This window comes from Hippopotamus amphibius, chromosome 1 (genome assembly GCF_030028045.1).
Source record: "Hippopotamus amphibius kiboko isolate mHipAmp2 chromosome 1, mHipAmp2.hap2, whole genome shotgun sequence".
In the NCBI taxonomy this organism is placed as follows: Eukaryota; Metazoa; Chordata; class Mammalia; order Artiodactyla; family Hippopotamidae; genus Hippopotamus; species Hippopotamus amphibius.
The window spans coordinates 217,286,538-217,303,864 of NC_080186.1; the positions used below are offsets into that span (position 1 = coordinate 217,286,538).

At 35.4% G+C, this 17,327-nt stretch overlaps 1 protein-coding gene across 3 annotated transcripts in view; it reads right to left on the bottom strand.

The window, feature by feature from the left end:
• The window catches only part of POLK (DNA polymerase kappa), a 64,098-nt gene that overhangs the window by 32,599 nt on the left and 14,172 nt on the right, over positions 1-17,327 (bottom strand). For all 3 annotated transcript variants that reach the window (XM_057740904.1, XM_057740893.1, XM_057740912.1), the window contains 2 exons: positions 8,246-8,409; positions 1,762-1,881 (listed from right to left, as the gene is read on the bottom strand). In XM_057740904.1, coding sequence (XP_057596887.1) covers positions 1,762-1,881; positions 8,246-8,401 — 276 coding nt within the window. In that variant the 5' untranslated portion in view covers positions 8,402-8,409. The remainder of the gene's footprint in view (positions 1-1,761; positions 1,882-8,245; positions 8,410-17,327) is intronic.

Consider the following 17,327-nt stretch of genomic DNA (forward strand, 5'->3'; position numbering starts at 1 on the left):
GATGATGGAACAACACACTGTAGAACTTGGGTCTTTAAATTACTATGGTGATCAGAACCTCCAGACCAGCGGGGACTACTTACCTAGCATGTGGGAAAGAAATAAAATTGTTTGAACCTTTTTTTTTTGGCTGCATTGGGTCTTTGTTGCTGCATGTGGGCCTTCTCTAGTTGTGACGAGCAGGGGCTACTCTTCATTGCAGGGCATGGGCTTCTCATTGCAGTGGCTTCTCTTGTTGCAGAGCACAGGCTCTGGCATGCCAGTTTCAGTAGTTGCTGTGTGCAGGCTCAGTAGTTGTGGCGTGTGGGCTTAATTGCTCTGCGACATGTGGGATTTTCCCGGACCAGGGATGGAACCCGTGTCCCCTGCATTGGCAGGTGGATTCTTAACCACTGCGCTACTTATCCTATACCCTAACAAACAGAATAAAGGAGGATACTCCCACAAGCAGGAAATATTGATGGCTAACTTATATGTGAAAAGAGATTGTTTCTGTCATAATCAAAGGAGGGCCAATTAAAACAAGCATGAAATATTATTTTGGATGCTGTGTGAGCAAAAACTAAAAGATTGATAAAATTGATAAAATCTAGTTTTAAACAAGTATGTGAGGAAACCAGCATTTTTATGTTGAAAATGTAAAATGGTACGATCTTTGGTGAAAATAACAGGATGGAAGATACATGAATATGAATGATCATCACAATGTTGTACAAAAAGCAAAAAACTGGAACAAGGTGGAAGAAGGTACATAAAGTACGTACCTCCACATAGTGGACTGCTGTGAACCATTACAAATGATGATTTGACAGACAAATCATCTTTATTCGTGATAGCAGACCTCTTTAACACACAAGATAAAAAACTAGCTTGTGTTCTAGGAAAGCACATATCAAAAAAAAAATGACACGTAGTTTGGTAAAGAAAACAAAATCTATAACCTCTGAACTCTACCATGAGAAGAATTCTGTAGCACAGTAGATTAATATTATAATTTTATGACTATGTTATAGCTTAAAGTGCTTTGTAAAACTGAATCGGATTTTGATAGAGGGTAAAACTGTTTTACTTTAAAAGTAAACTTTAGTTTTACTGCTTTGAGTTCTCAATCTACCACATGATGCCTGCAGCTTGGCTCTTCTCCCCAATTTTTCTACTGAAATAACTTTTAATAACACAGGAAATTGAGTAGGTACTCCCCAAAGACGCTGAAAAAGCCAAAAGGCCCCCAAATTTTAGAAGTCTTGTGTTTTATCTTAAAATTCACATACATTTGGCATTCTACCATTTACGTGACTTTCTGTTTTACTGTAACACAATTATGTTTTAAAGTACTTTCAAATTTCATTAGTTAACATGTTCCTCCAAATCTTTTTTGCAAAATTAGTTTTGCAGAAAACATGTCACATTTATCATGGGGCCTTTTCTAGCTGCAATGTATGTATATAATAAAAAGAACAAAAGCTTTGGATTAAATCCTAGCTCTGCCAACTACCTGTCATATGAAGCTGGGCAAGTCACTTAACCTAACTAAGTGACAATGTCTCGGTGTGGATCTTTAGGAAAAGAGTAGAGCTATATTTAACAAAGTTGTATGCACAGTTGTTAAGTTTTATGCTTTACAACATAATGAACATTTACGTTTCACCTTGTTTTCAGTTATGAGTTGACCATGATGCATTTTAAATATCAATTATTATTCTACTAAATAAATTATATTCTACTAAAGCTTTCCACTTTATTTAGCAATTGAATTAATACCTGTAATTGTGCTTTCCTTAGCTGCTGGCTGGTAATTTGAGCTTTTTGTTGCATCATATGTTCAATTCGTTGGTTGATTTGCTTTTCTTTCTTGAGCTCATATCCATAAAATTTGGACCCCTAGGTAGGAAAACAAAATAAAGCATAAGAAAAATGTCTGACGGAAGCAGTGCTGTGAACCTGATGACTAAGAGTACAGACTCTAGAGACAGAATGACTGAATTCAAAACTTACCTCCATGACTTACTAGCTGGGTGACCCTAAAATTAATCTTATTATGTCTCAGGTTTCCTTATCTGTAAAATGAACTTATAATTACCTAAATCATAGGATTGTTGTGAGGCAGTATGTAGCACAGTAAAAACTCTCTGAGATGAGTACAGATCTGCACTCAGAAAATAACAAGGTGTCCTAGGCGGGATCCTCCAAGGCCTGAGTTATCTGGGTCATCAGTTACCTCCTTCACTTTTACTTAAAAAGTGTTGTAAAAAATTAACAGAAACGTCAATGAAACAGAGTCGGAGATCAGAAGGGGGAGCTCTCATGTCCTCTGACTATAGTAGAAAGCAACAAAAAGAAGACTCCTCTTCTTTCCTGGCAACGACGCAGCCAATGAAAAGTCATGCACTCTGTTTACTATACCCTTGCCAACTTCCCTTTCCCTTTTGGAAAGAGTTCTCCCCTCTAGTTTTGCTGGGGATGTGGCTTCCCATGGTTGCAGACTTTGAGCTGCAATCCTCTGCTGATCTCGAATAAACCCATTTTTTTAGTGGAGAAATAACTTGCAGTCTATTTGTTTTAGCTAAACAGTACTTTAAAAAAAATTAATGTTAGCCATCAAATAAAATGTAGAAAATAACTTTTAGAAAATCATCGATCATTCCATCACTAAACATACTATTTATCTATTTGTAAAGTTGACAGACATTTAGATTATTTTTACTTTTTTGGCTATTATGAAAAACGCTGCAAAGAACAATTGTGTACATATTTTGTGTGGACACATGTTTTCGTCTTCCTTGGGTATGTACCTAGGAGTGGAATCTCTGTATTATATGGTAACTCCATGCTAAACCTTTTGAGGAACTGCCAGACTGCTTTCCAAAGTGGCAGAACCACAACCCTAACAGCAGTGTATGAGGGTACCAATTTCTCCATATCCTTGCAACATTTGTTACTGTCTGTCTTATTTATCACAGCCATTCTAGGCTATAATACTATGAATGGCATCTCGTGGTTTTAATTTGCATTTTCCTAATGACTAATGTTGAACATCTTCTCATGTGCTTATGAGCCATTCTTGTATCTTCCTTAGTGAAATGACTATATCTTTTGCTCATTTTTTTATTGGGTTGTCTTATTAATGAGTTGTAAGAATAATTCATATTTTCTGGATGTAAGTCCTTTAACAGATGTGTGTTCTGCAAATATTTTACCCTAGTATGTTGCTTATCTTTGTATTTTTTTAATGGTATCTTCTGTACAAACATTTTGAAATTTGATATGGCCCCATCTGTCAACTTTTTCTTTTATCAACCGTGCTTTTGGTGTTGTATCCAAGAAATGTTTGCCTAACCAAAGGTCTCCAAGATTTCCTCCTGTCTTCTAAAAGGTTTATTGCTTTAGTTCTTACATTTAAGTCAATTTTGAGTTAATTTTCGGCGTCTGGTGTGAGTTAAGGGTCTCAGTTCATCTTTTTTGCATGTGGATATCCAGTTGTCTCAGTACCATGTACTAAACACACTATCCTTTTGCCTTGGTACAAAAATCAATAAAGTATAAACATTTATTTCTAGACTCTTAATTCCTCTCCATTGTTCTATATGTCTAGCCTCATGGCAGTAGCACATTGTCTTGATAACTGTAGCTTTATAGTAAGTTCTGAAATAGGAAAGTCAAAGACTTCCATGCTTGTTCCTTTTTAAAATTGTTTTGGTTGTTTTAGGTGTTTCTCATTTCCATATGAATTTTAAAATCTGTTTGTCAATTTCTATAGAAAAAAAGCCACTGGAATTTTGATGACGGCTTACATTGAATCTATAGATCAATTTGGGGAGAACTGCCTTCTTAACAATATGGAATCTTCTCATGCTTGAACAGGCATATGTCTCCATTTTTTAGGTTATTATTTTCCCTTACCAAGTTTTTGTAATTTTCAGGGTACAAGTGTTACGCTTTTTCTGAAATTCCTTAGGACTTTCTATATATCATGTCGTCTGCGAACAGATAGTTTTAGTTCTTCGTTTCCAACCTTTTTAAAAAATATTTTATTTATCTATTTATTTATTTGGCTGCACCAGGTCTTAGTTATGGCACATGGGATCTTTGCTGCAACACGCGGGATCTAGTTCCCTGACCAGGGATTGAACGTGGGTCCCCTGCATTGGCAGCGTGGAGTCTCATCCACTGGACCACCAGGGAAGTCCCTCTTCATTTCCAATCTTGGTGCTTTTTATTTCTTTTAATTGTCTGACTGCACTGGCTAAAATGTTCAGAACTGTTGAATAGAACAAGTGAGACTGGACATCCTTGCCTTGTTCCTGATTTTAGGGCAAAAGTGTTTAGTCTTTCACCATAAAGTAGAATGACAACTATAGGGGTTTTTTGTTTGTTTTTTGTTTTTTAATTTTTATTGGGGTGTATAGGTTTTTATGTATGTCCTTTTTAGGTTGCAGAAGTTCCCTTCTATTTCAAGTTTATTAAGAGTTTTTAGTATGAATGGGTATAGGATTTTGTCAAATATGACTTTTCTGCATCTACTGACATGACCGTGTGTCTTTGGTCCTTAATTTTATTAATATGGTAGAGTACATTAATTGATTTTTGAATGCTAAACCAACTTGCATTCCTAGGATAAATCCCATTTGGTCATGCGACATAATCTTAATATATTGTTGGATTCAGTTTGCTAATATTTTGTTGAGGATTTCTACATTTATAAAGGTCTATAATCTTTTGCATGTCTGACTTTAGTATCAAGGGGATACAGGCCTCATAGAAAGGGTTGGGAAATGTTCCATCCTTCTTTATTTTTTGGAAGAGCTTGTGGAGTATTGGTATTATTTCTTCTTTAAATGTCAGATAAAATTCACCAGTGAAGCCACCCTGACCTGATCTCTTTTTTTTTCGGGGGGGGGGGGGGGGCAAGATTTTTAGTAACTTATTTAATTTCTTTCCTTTTTAAACTATGTCTACTTAGATTTTCCATATTTTCTTGTCAGTTTTGGAAACTTGTGAATGCCTAGAAATTTTTCCAATTTATTGGGATTTCTTTTAAAATACTCTACTTTCCACCTCCAAAATTAGTAGGGAGAGGTAAGTGAGAAAGACAAAATAATATTTGTAAAAATGTTGATAACTGTTGATGCTGGGTGATGATTACCTGGGATTTACTTTACTATCCTAATTTTGGGTATGTTTAAAATTTTCTGATAAAAGTTTTTAAAGAGTAAATTGCTATGGAGCAGCAATAATTAGAAAATTTCAATTTGAAAAAGATATTTATGATAAACTCACCCCTCCTCCCTACTAGAGGAATATATATTATATAGAATACATAAATTAATTAATATATATTAATATACAAAATATATAAGGTATATATTCTGATTGACATATATCAATATCATACAAAATTTATATGGAAGAGCAAGGATTCAAGAATACCTAAGATACTCTTGAAAAAGAACGAAGGGCAAAAAAGAGAACTTGTTCCAACAGATACCAAGACTTACTATAAAGTATTGTATTTAAGATCCTGTTGTATAGTGCAAGAACAGACAAATAATCCAGTAGAACAGGGTAAAGCACTGCAGACCAGTAGGAAAGGATGGACTATTTAGTAAATGGTACTGAGACACAGAGAAGAGAGAGGGAAGATCTGATAGGGACATGGAGGATAACTTAAATACTCTATTTCTTAACCTGAAAACTAGGTTCATGGGTTTTACTCTTTTCTTCTTCTTTTAAAAAATTGTTATGATGAAAATTTCAAAGAAGTATAAAACAGAAAAATATAGAAATTGCTACAATAAACAGTATATAAAACTATCACTGAGATTTAACAACTGTTAACATTTTGCCTTATTTCCTTCAATGATTTGTTTAAGTGAACTGTTTTAAAGTAAATTACAGATATAATGACATTTAGCTATTCTAGAGTATTTTAGCATGCATCTTTAAAAATAAGGCCATTTCCCCACTTAGTCATAATAACATTTCATAGCTAATAAAATTAACAATAATTCCTTAATATTATCTAGTGCCCTTCCTCTCCATATTCAAATTCCTCTAAATGTTCTAAATGTATTTGAACATTTAGAATCCAATCCAGGATCCAATCCACATATTTATTTATTTCATCTCTTAATTATCTTTTACTTTTAAAATTGTATCTATATTTTATATACTTAAAAAATTATTTTTCCCTCAACTCTTTATTATGGAATTTCCAAATATTCAAGAGTTGAAAGAATAATACAATGAACACCTACATATTCTCACCTAGATTCAGCAGTTGTTGATATCCTGCTACATTTGGTTTCTCCCAACTCTTAGGCGCGCTTTTGTGCACGCGTGCACACACACGCATACACACACATTCACTCTCTCTCCTTCTCTCTCCATTCTCTCTTTTTTTTTTTTTTTGCTAAACTATTTGAAAGTAAGTTGGTGTAGTTATCAGCATGCATGTCCTAAAAATAAGGATATTCTCTTAAATTTTATACCTTTCTGCATGGATATTTCATAAAATATAAATGAAACCCCCCAAACGGTAGAAAAAAAAAATAAAGAACTCTTTAATGACCTTGGAGAAAGCCATATATAGTTAACTAATTCAAGTACATAAAAAGAAGCAAACAAAAAACTATTGCACAGAATTAAACTACCACAAACAACGTCAAAAGGTAAACAGTAATCCAGTGGAAAATTGTGCAAAGGGTAAGAAGAGACACTGTGTTAAAAAAAAAGTACACACACACACACACACACACACACACACGTGAGTCAAAAATTACCCGCGTTCCAGTTATATTAAAACTTCTGTTGGTCACACTGTCTTATCAGTGCTTTCCATTCAAGGCTACTGTCTCTCTAGTCACTGCTGTGCAGGTGTGAATGCGTTACATCAGTTCATTTGTAACTGCGGTGGGAGCAAAAATGGATGCCCCACTTGCGATTTGCACGAAAGAAGAGCAGCGTACAGCGATTTCTTTCTTGTGGTCTGAGGGTGTGCACGTCCACACACTTCTGCCTACACTGTCAACACTCTGCAAAAACTTTGTTTTGAGGTGTTAAAGCATCCTCCTTATAGTCCTGATCTTGCTCAATCAGACTTTCACTCGTTTGGTCCCTGAAAACAGCCCTACGAGGACAAAGATTTACTTCCTGATGAAGTGAAGACAGTGGTGCACCTGTGGCTTGCACCTCAGCCTAAAATATTTTTTAATGAGGGAATCCGATAGCTTGTTGACAGATCGACAAAGTGTATTGGAAAGCAAGGAGATTATGTCGAACAATGATGTATTTGTCTTTTCTAAAAGTTAATTAAAATAAATTCTACAGCCAGCGTGCGGATAATTTTTGACTCACCCTCGTGTGTGTGTGTGTGTGTGTGTGTGTGTGTGTGTGTGTGTGTGTGTGTGTGTGTGTGTGTGTGTGTGTGTGTGTGTATTTGTGGCTTTTAAATATATGAAAAAGATATACAATCTCACTTTTCATAAGAGAAATATAAATTAATGCTGCACTGCATTACCATAGACTGACAAATCCAGAAGTACAGTAACACACTGTGCTGGTATGGTCGCAGCATGGGAAAACATGCTCTCATACATTGGCAGTGGCAATGGAAATTGATACCACTGCTATGGAGGGCCATTGGGCAATTCATTAAAAACTGCACATGCGTATATCCTTTCATGCTGTACGTATTTAGGGGAGCAATTCCACTTCTGGTAATCTCTCCTAGAGCTATAGGTGCACATATGTAAAGTTATGAAATACAAGGTTATTCACTGTAGTATTGTCTATAAAAACGAAAGACTAGAAATGACCTATGTGTCTATCCATAAAGATTCTGACTAGTTCAATAAATTATAGTCTATCCACATATGTCGGCATAAAAAAGAATGATGATCTTTAATTTCTTATACAGAAAGATTTCCAAGATACATTAACTGAAACAAAAACAAAAAAACCACAATAGTAGCATTCTCCTATTGGGGTGAAAAAAAAAAGGGTGAAAAGGAAGATATATGTTATTCTGCTTTAACATGCATACTATGTGCATGTGAAGTGGAAAACTGGATGGCAAAAGCAACAGAAGTGAAGGCAGATTATTCTATATGCATTGTAGCTTAATAATTTTACATATTAAAATATTAAAAATTATAATTGAAATGATATTTAAAACTTTGTATTTTCTTTTAAACAGAAAGTCCAAAAGTTACTAAATTAAAGATATTGAAAGAAAAAAGAAACATACCTTTGTGGCATCCATTATAATTCTGTTAATTTTCTCTTTATCTAATCCTTCCATTCCGGCTTTATTATCATTAAGTCCCATCCCAAGCATGAGATCATCTCTGTAATTGTCATTCTTCTCATTTGTGCTGTCATTCTTCTCCTTTGTGCTATCCATGGTGTAAACTTAAAGGTAAAAAAGAAAGTTAAAGTTAAAATGACTTTTTTTATTATCTGAAAAAGCATACAAAACAAACATTTTCAAAGCATTCACGGAGGGTGGTGGTTGGGGAGAGGGGTAGACATTTAAAAGTTAAAATGATATAGAAATCAGCAAAACAAAAATGATAATTAAGAATTTTTGGCTATTGAGAAATAATTATTACTCAGATTTAAAAATTATTATCCCAAGATTATTATACTCTTGGAGGGAAGAAAGGAATTAACATTTCCTGCCAATTCTGTGCCAGCCACTATGCTTGGTGCTTTACACTTCAATTTCACACGCAGCCCTGAAAGGTAGATATTATTATCTCCAAAATAAAGATTAAAGAAACTTGAGTTTTAGAACACGCCTACTGACACAAATTCAATAAGTGACAACATCTGTGTCCAAAGTTCATGTTTTTCCCATACTTAATACACTGTATAAGAAATAAATACAAAATAACACTTTTCCTGGCAAATGTTAAGTTCAATAGCATTTATTACCCACTGTTTGCAGAGTTCCATCTTAAATCAGTGAAAAAATACAGGAAAAAAAATCTATCCACTTCCAGGAAATCATTACATTTTTACAACATTATGTCACTTCTAAGATTAATTTCAAATAATAATTTTTTAGTACCCCTATATAATTCTTTATAATTTACCTTCACATACATTAGCCTTTAAAAAGAATTATAACAACCATGCAAAATAGATTTGCTCATTCTCATGTTAGGGAAAAAGAAATCTGAATTTCAGGAAGGTTAAATGAATTGCCCACAACTCTGCTAATAAGCAGAAGAACTAGGATTTTCAATCCAAGTCTTCTTACTCCAAGTCTAAAGCAGCTACTATGACATCACAGCTGCCTCCAATCTGGGGTTCATTTATACTACAAATAAATAGCCAGGTGAATAGCTGCCATGAATCTACAACAAATTATGACAGTGATTTCTCATTTTCATGATTTGCAGACAGCTCATTTATTCTACCCGGCCTTGAGGACCTCCGCTCCCCTCCCCTTTTCTTTTCTTTTCTATTTAACATCCATCATCACACATAGTTACAACTTTTTTTCTTGTGATGAAAACTTCTAAGGTTTACTCTCTTAGCAACTTTCAAGTATATAATACAGTATTATTACCTATAGTCACCATGCTGTACATAATGTCTCCATGACTTATTTTATCATTGAAAGTTTATACCTTTGGACTCCCTTTACCTCCCCCCCTCCCCCAATGCTCACTCTTCCCCTCCACCATCCATCGCTGCCTCTGGCAACCACCAATCTGTTCTCTATGAGTTGTTTTTCGGTTTTGTTTTTAGATTCCACATATATGTGAGATCATACGGTGTTTGAGTTTCTCTGACTTAATTCACTTAGCATGATGCCCTCAAGAGGATTTTTTCTTGATAGCTGCTTCCATTTTTGGCACCAGCAAAGAATAAAATAAATTATAGGAGGAAATTTGAATACTGTGATTATTAGTGACAATTCCATTAGAAAAAAAAAGTGTATATCCCAGTAGTTCTCAAACTTTGCTATACATTAGACCTACCTGGAGAGGTCTTCAAAGTCTTGATGCCCAGCTTGTAACCCACACCAAATAAATCAGACGGTCTGGGAGCAGGAGCCAGATATCAGTATTTTTAAGAGATGCCCAGATAATTCAGTGTGCCCCAAAGTATAGGAACCACTAGCGACATGGTTTCTAAATACCTAAGGGAACACAGGTTGATTTTCTGTTCTTATCATTGGAATTCTTTTCTCTTCAGCTTTCACATTCAGCCTAACATTATCCTGTATTTCGCCTTATGCTTTCGTAACCCAGTAACTTGTCATTTTCTAGTAAAACAGGAAAATGTAATTCATTCATAATTTCCCCAAATCAACACTACTGAAGAGTAAAGAGGCTAAATGCAGACATCCTATATTTAAGCTGTCTTGTCCCTCAAATGGTGAAATGTGTGAAAGGAAAAGAAACAATTATTGAATGCCTACTACTTCGCACATAGTATATTACTTAGCCCCAAAACTCTGAGAATTGACTTTGGTTCTTAACTGGTGAGGTGCACTGGCCTATCAGCAATACTGGCGCCAGGCAAAGTTGTGAGATAGGTAAAGTTAGTCTTCAGCTACCTTGCTGCCTGATGCCCCATCACCAGGCATCACACATCCCATTTCTTGGGCACAGATTTACTATCATCTACATGCTAATGACTTCCAAGCTTACAGCTCTAGTCCAAATGCCTGCCTGACATCTCAAATTTAACAAGTCCAAAACGGACCTTCCCATCTGCCTCCATTCCACGAACCAGCTCTACTTTCAGCCTTCCTCATCTCAGATGAGGCCAACTCTAATCCCTTCCAACTGCTCATGCAAGAAACCTCGTGGTGATTCTTGACCCTCCTCTTTATCATACACCCCACATCCAAACCGTCAGGAAATCCTGTGGGCTCTACTTTCAAAATGCACCCTGAATGTAACCTCCTCTCACTATTTTCACTGCTTTCACGCTAGTCTGAACCATTATTTCTTGCCTAGATCACTGCAATAGGCTCTTAAATAGTCTCTGCTCCTGCCCTTGCCCGCCTACAGTCGATTATCAACACAGTAGTCCAACTGATTCTTCTGAATTATGTTAGGTCACATATCACTCCTCTGCTAAAAACTGTACAATGGCACCTCATCTTACTCCAGAATAAAACCCCAAAATCTTCACAGAATCTGTATTCTTATTACCTGTTACCTGTCTACCCTCATACCTAATACCACCTTCCTCACTGTTTTCCAACTTTGCTGTTCCTCACATCTGCAAGGTACACTCTGACCTTGATGCTTTCTGCACTGGTTGTTCCTTTCTCCTGGAGGGTTCTTTGGCCAGATATCTTCTTGACTAAACTCCCTTATCTCCTTCAAGTCTTGGCTTAAATGTCACCTGCTTAATGAGGGCATACCCTGGCCTCCCTACTTAAAACTGTAGCCTGGTTACCCCTCCTACCCCCTCCTGCCAATGCCCTATTGTTTTTCACAGCCTTTATCATTCCCTAACATAAGTTTACTTACTTACTATGTTTATTGTCTACCTCCCCTGTAAAAACGTAAGTTCCATAAGGGCAGGGAACTTTTTTCCCCCACTGATGTATACCAAATGCCTCAAACAGTGCTTGGCACAAAGCAGGTGGTCAATAAATATTTGCTAAATGATTGAACTCAGTTTATATCATTTTCTCATTCTTTTACTCATATAGCAAGATCACATAATCACATTAAAAACTGGAAGAGGGACTTCCTTGGCGGTCCAGTGGTTAAGACTCTGTGCTTCCACTGCAGAGGGCACAGGTTCGATCCCTGGTCAGGGAACTAAGATCCTGCATCCTGCATGTGGCATGGCTCAGCCAAAAAAAAAAAAAAAAAGATTGGGAGAAAAACTGCTTTTCTGAAGTTAATAATTTAAAAATACTTTTAGCTTTCCCTTATTTCAATATTATGTATGTAAGGACAAGTATATGAGCTTAACAACTTTTGATTTTATAAGCCTTATTTTCCTACGATGTTTAATGGTTAAATTGGGTTATTAAAGCTTTGGGGGACTTCCCTGGTGGTCCAGTGGTAAAGAATCTGTCCTGCAATGCAGGGGACGTGAGTTCTATCCCTGGTCAGGGAATTAATTTCCCACATGCTGCAGGGTAACTAAGCTGGTGAACCACAACTACAGAGCCTACTTGCCCTGGAGCCTATGCGCCACAACTAGAGAAGAGAAAACTCACAAACAACTAGAGAGAAGCCCACACGCCCACACGCCACATTGAAGAGCCCACTTGCCACACTGAAAGATCCCACGTGCTGCAACGAAGACCCAACATGGCCAAAAATAAATATAAATAAATATTTAAAAACTAAAGCTTTGGGACTTGTATCATAAGAATATATTGAATTTACATATTAGAATGCTTGCTAGGGCTCCATTAACATTAAAAAAATCTAGCTTGCATGTCTACTTTGGGAATTTAAGTTACTTTGTTAATTTCTTTGATTAAATATTTTTCAATTATATCTAAATCTAAGAAAAATCATTGGAGAAAGGTAATAAACAACATACTAAGTTTTAGTATACTTGGATCTCTATGAGTTCCTTTTGGTACTATCATTTATGTTACTCTGGTGAGTCTGCTTTTGTTTTTATTGGTTAGTATTTCTGTTATTTTCAGATTTCTAAAATTTCTCACTACTACTGATTATCTGCATTCTTCCTATTAGTTCTCACTGAATGTCTTTATCTAGAAATCCACAAATTGAAAGGGGGAGCTCCTAGCACAGATGATCACATAATATAACAAAGTATGATAATTTTCCCTATTTTTCTGGGAAGTGAGATTTAATACTACTTCAAATGGCTTTGTGAGGGCAGCATATAATGGAAGTGCCTAGAATTGTGTCTGGTACATAATAAACTTGCCTATTTATTATTATAATTAAAGTTAAGCCAAATTTCCAGAGCTGTAAAAGTCACTAGTCCTACTTTTCTTACTTCTCTCTAAGATAAACAGACCCTAAGGAACAGGGTATACTATGAGCATCCTTGAGAAAAAGCCAACATTCACAGATCATATAGATGAATTCTGTTTGTTTTGCTTCCAAAGAAGTATTTGTCCTACGATTACTACGCACTGGAATATCCAAGGCCTACGAATGGATATAACTGTGACTTATAAACAAAAATTTTGGGGGGAAAGAAAAGTCAAACATTTTTATAGTTTGATATTACAGAATACAGACTGTTTCACTTCAACTCAGAAGCATAAACAGTATTGCACAGCTCAAAGGAAAGAATTCTGGGTTCTTGTGGTTTAGCACATTGGTTGATTTAAAAGCACATTTTCTCTGAAAATATTCAAATTCTTCCAGTCTGATTCTACCACTGACTATTCAGGTTACCACTGTAAAAATGTAAGGCCAACCTTTGTTTTTGGTGACAGTAAGAATGGAAAATTAGAATTCTTCAGAAGGAATTCTGAGGAAGAAGTTTTGTGTGGTAAGTTTCCTCCTCCTTATAAAAAAGCACACAAAACTATGTAAACGATATCACAAGCACTTAGCATACTGACCAAAGTCACCTGGAATTAATCTACCAGGAAACAGGCAAAATGTACTAAAGGTAATAAGAGAGAAAGAGAGGGAGAGGATTGAGCAGGAGGGGAAGGAAGAGCGGAAAGAGGAGAAGGAGGGAAAACTAAACTATAGCAGGTTCCTAGGCGAAGCTTGCTTCCTATTTCTAACATGCTATAGATAATCAAAATCAATAACCACCCCACCACCAGAAAACCTTTATATGTCTTAAGAACAAATACTATTTTTAAATTCCTCAAATGTTCAAGTATTTAATACGTTCGTTTGAACAGATTAAGCACCCAGTACAGAACTTTAGACTGTGATCAAATGTTCTTTTTACCATCTATTAGTACATTTAAATACAGTGAATTAAGTGTATTAAGTTAATATTAAGAATATTACTCTTATTATAATACAGTAATTTTCAAATTAATGTCTGACAGGTGTTCCTTTCTCATTTGTCATAAAAATACTTTCTAAATTTTCAAGAAAATTAAAAAATCACAACCCCAAATTTTCAAGAAAATTAAAAAATCACAACCCCAAGACATTATGTTAATTTGCTAATGTTCCTCTCTAATGATTTTACACACACATATGTGAACACATATACTCAAACCACATGCCTATAATTTTTTATGTGATGGGAATGAAAGCACAGAGACCGCTCTGTATTTTTAGATTTAGGTTTTGCAAAATAAAATGTACAAAAATTTCAAAATTATTTGAGATAGGATTATTTGCAAGATTTTAAAATCTGTATGTATCACTGAGAGAAATAACAGAAATAAGGTAACACATCTTAAACCAAGGGGATGTATGCTAAAAGAAAACAAGTTTGGAGTTCCCTGGCGGTCCAGTGGTTAGGAGTTGGCGCTTTCACTGCTGTGGCCTGGTTTCAATCCCTCATCAGGGAACTAAGATCCCGCAAGCCACACAGCACTGCCCCCCACCCAAAACAAAACCCCTCAAGTTTTCACCAAGAGTTTAAGATCTACTCTTTGAGAGAGAATCGTGCATACATTCTCTTCAATTGCCTTCTTCTTCCTGAGTTGCCTATTACTTCAATTTATTCCAACGATGAAGAGACAGAAGGCAGTCAAAAACCCTACACTCTACATAATCCTACAGACATATAAAATTCACACTTACAAAAAAGTAAATTGAAACTAACTGCTTCTTAGTACAGAATGAAATATATCCTGATACAAAATATATTAACTAAACATCAGTTCAGGGACTTCACTGGTGGTCCAGTGGTTAAGACTCCACACTTCCAATGCAGGAGGTGTGGGTTTGATCCCTGGTTGGGAACTAAGATACCACATGTCATGGGGTGAGGCAAAAAAATATATATATATATTATATATATATATCAGTTCAAAGGTAAATTCCCAAAGCTCCTATTTTGATGATGAATTGCATATTTTGTAAAAAGTCTTCCAGGTTCTTTAACAATGAAAACTTTGTTTACACTCACATGAAGGAGGTACGCCAAGAAGTTCTTTCCTTGGGTACTAGATCAAGTCAGCAAAAATATTTACTTAGGTAGATGTGATATCAATCAGACTAATTTTGTTTTAGTTGAGGTATATAGTAAAGCACACAAATCTTAAAGGATAGTTAACTATATATGTTCTTAGAAAAGGAGGAAAAGTTTCTCTTGTGGTACATTTTTGGTGTTGTACTATTTTTTTAATTCTACAATCGCAAATGTTATCATTTTAATATAGAATTGCATAAGAAGCCAGGATAATAAGTGAGGGTTACACTACTAATGGGAAATTTCAACTATTATATTATCACTACACTATGTCCTATATTACTGGAAGGAAAATATTTAATAAAGTCAGAAAGAATTGTACAGGATATTATTTTATTTTCCTGTCCTGGAAAAATGATCCTTTCAATTACCTCCTCTGCCAAATTGCTCCAATTTTTTCTGAGCCCTAATCTTGATGTTATTTCTTGATCCACTGCTGCTGATTTCTTAGATTTCTTATAGCTCTAACAGTCTATGGCAGGAGTTTAAAATACTGTCAGCAATGTAACCCTTTCACATGAAACTTTACGTAAAATCTCAAACTTTCCCTTAAATCTTTGTTCTACAAATGCTGTACAGCTCTTTTATAATTTCTTCCTATATATTCTATCACAAAAGTAAAAGAATAAATAGGTGGCCTAAAGAAAAAACAGCTGTATACTAAACATTATTACTTTTCTTACCCTTTCTTTCTTCTCTTTCTTTCTTTCTTTGGCCACCCTGTGCAGCTTATGGGATCTTAGTTTCCCGACTCCTAACTACTAGACTGCCAAGGAACTCCCCAACTGTTTTCATTTGATTAAAGGTGAAAATTGTAAACATACGAATAAACTAATCAACTAAAGTTTTAGGCCAAATAACTTTTTCTCCTATAATTTGTGCAAAAAAAAAAAAAGCAATATTTTTATACTCAGAACAACTAAAATATAAACTTCAAGGGGGCAAAAACTGGTATAGGGCTAGGTCACTGAGCCTGTTATTTAATAAATGTATGTTGAATGAGTGAATCATGGGCAGATTAATATACAGGAAGGAATAAAATGAATGGTAATACCTCAGTTACGTCTTTTTAAAAGCAATCACTGTAAAAGTTAGCATTTGGATCTTCTAGTGTTTTACATGCATTATCCTATTTAATTTTTATAAGAGATGAGGAAACTAAAGTGCAGATGTAGTAAGTACCTTAGATAAGGTCATAGAGATTTGGGACTATTTCAGATCAGGCTTCAAAGCTGTCACACATAACCACTACACTATAAATACAAAGAAGGTGAAATAGAAAATTAGTTAAATTAAAAAAAAAAAGAAGAGTAGTTGTTTTGTAGACTGATATGGAAGTAACATCAAAGTGGTGTGAATTATAATAGATAAAATATCAAATATTTACTGTAATAGAAAGCACAGGACTTCCTAGGTGGCGCAGTGGTAAAGAATCCACCTGCCAATGCAGGGGACGTGGGTTCAAGCCCTGCCCTGGAAAGATTCCACATGCCACGGAGCAACTAAGCCCGTGTGCCACAACTATTGAGCCTGTGCTCTAGAGCCTGTGAGCCACAACTACTGAGCCCATGCACCGCAACTATTGAAGCCCACGCGCCTAGGGCCCGTGCTCCACAACAAGAGAAGCCACTACAATGAGGAGACTGAGCACCACAATGAAGAGAAGCCCCTGCTTGCAGCAACTAAAGAAAGCCCGTGTGCAGCAACGAAGACCCATTGCAGCCAATAAATAAATTAATTAAAAAAAAATAGAAAGCACAACTTATGGTTTAAATTTATTTTTAAATGACATCACGGTCTTGAAAACTCTCTGAAAGCACAGGAATTCTTCAAATGAAGAATATGAAATAATGACAAGGAAACTAAAATAAAATTATGAAAATATGATGTTCATTCAGACTTCTCTAAAAACTGGGAACTTTTAAAAGAGTATCCCAAAATGTGAGAAACACTACACAAAGAAAAATATGTTTGGGGATCAACTGCAGATCTTCCTAGTGATCTAAACGGAAATTTCTTCAATAATCATAGCAACTAAAAAAAACAGTTCATTTTCACCAGGCATTGCCTTACCTAATAACTTGAATGAAAATCAATTATCAAAATAAAAGGCCCTATATTTCTCCCTAAAGCAACACAGACAATAAAGGGAAAGCATTATTTATAAAGAGAAAGACCTTTTTCTTCTGAAAATGAGAGCTTCTTAAGTATGGCCTTTGTACAAGTCAAAGTAGTAGCAA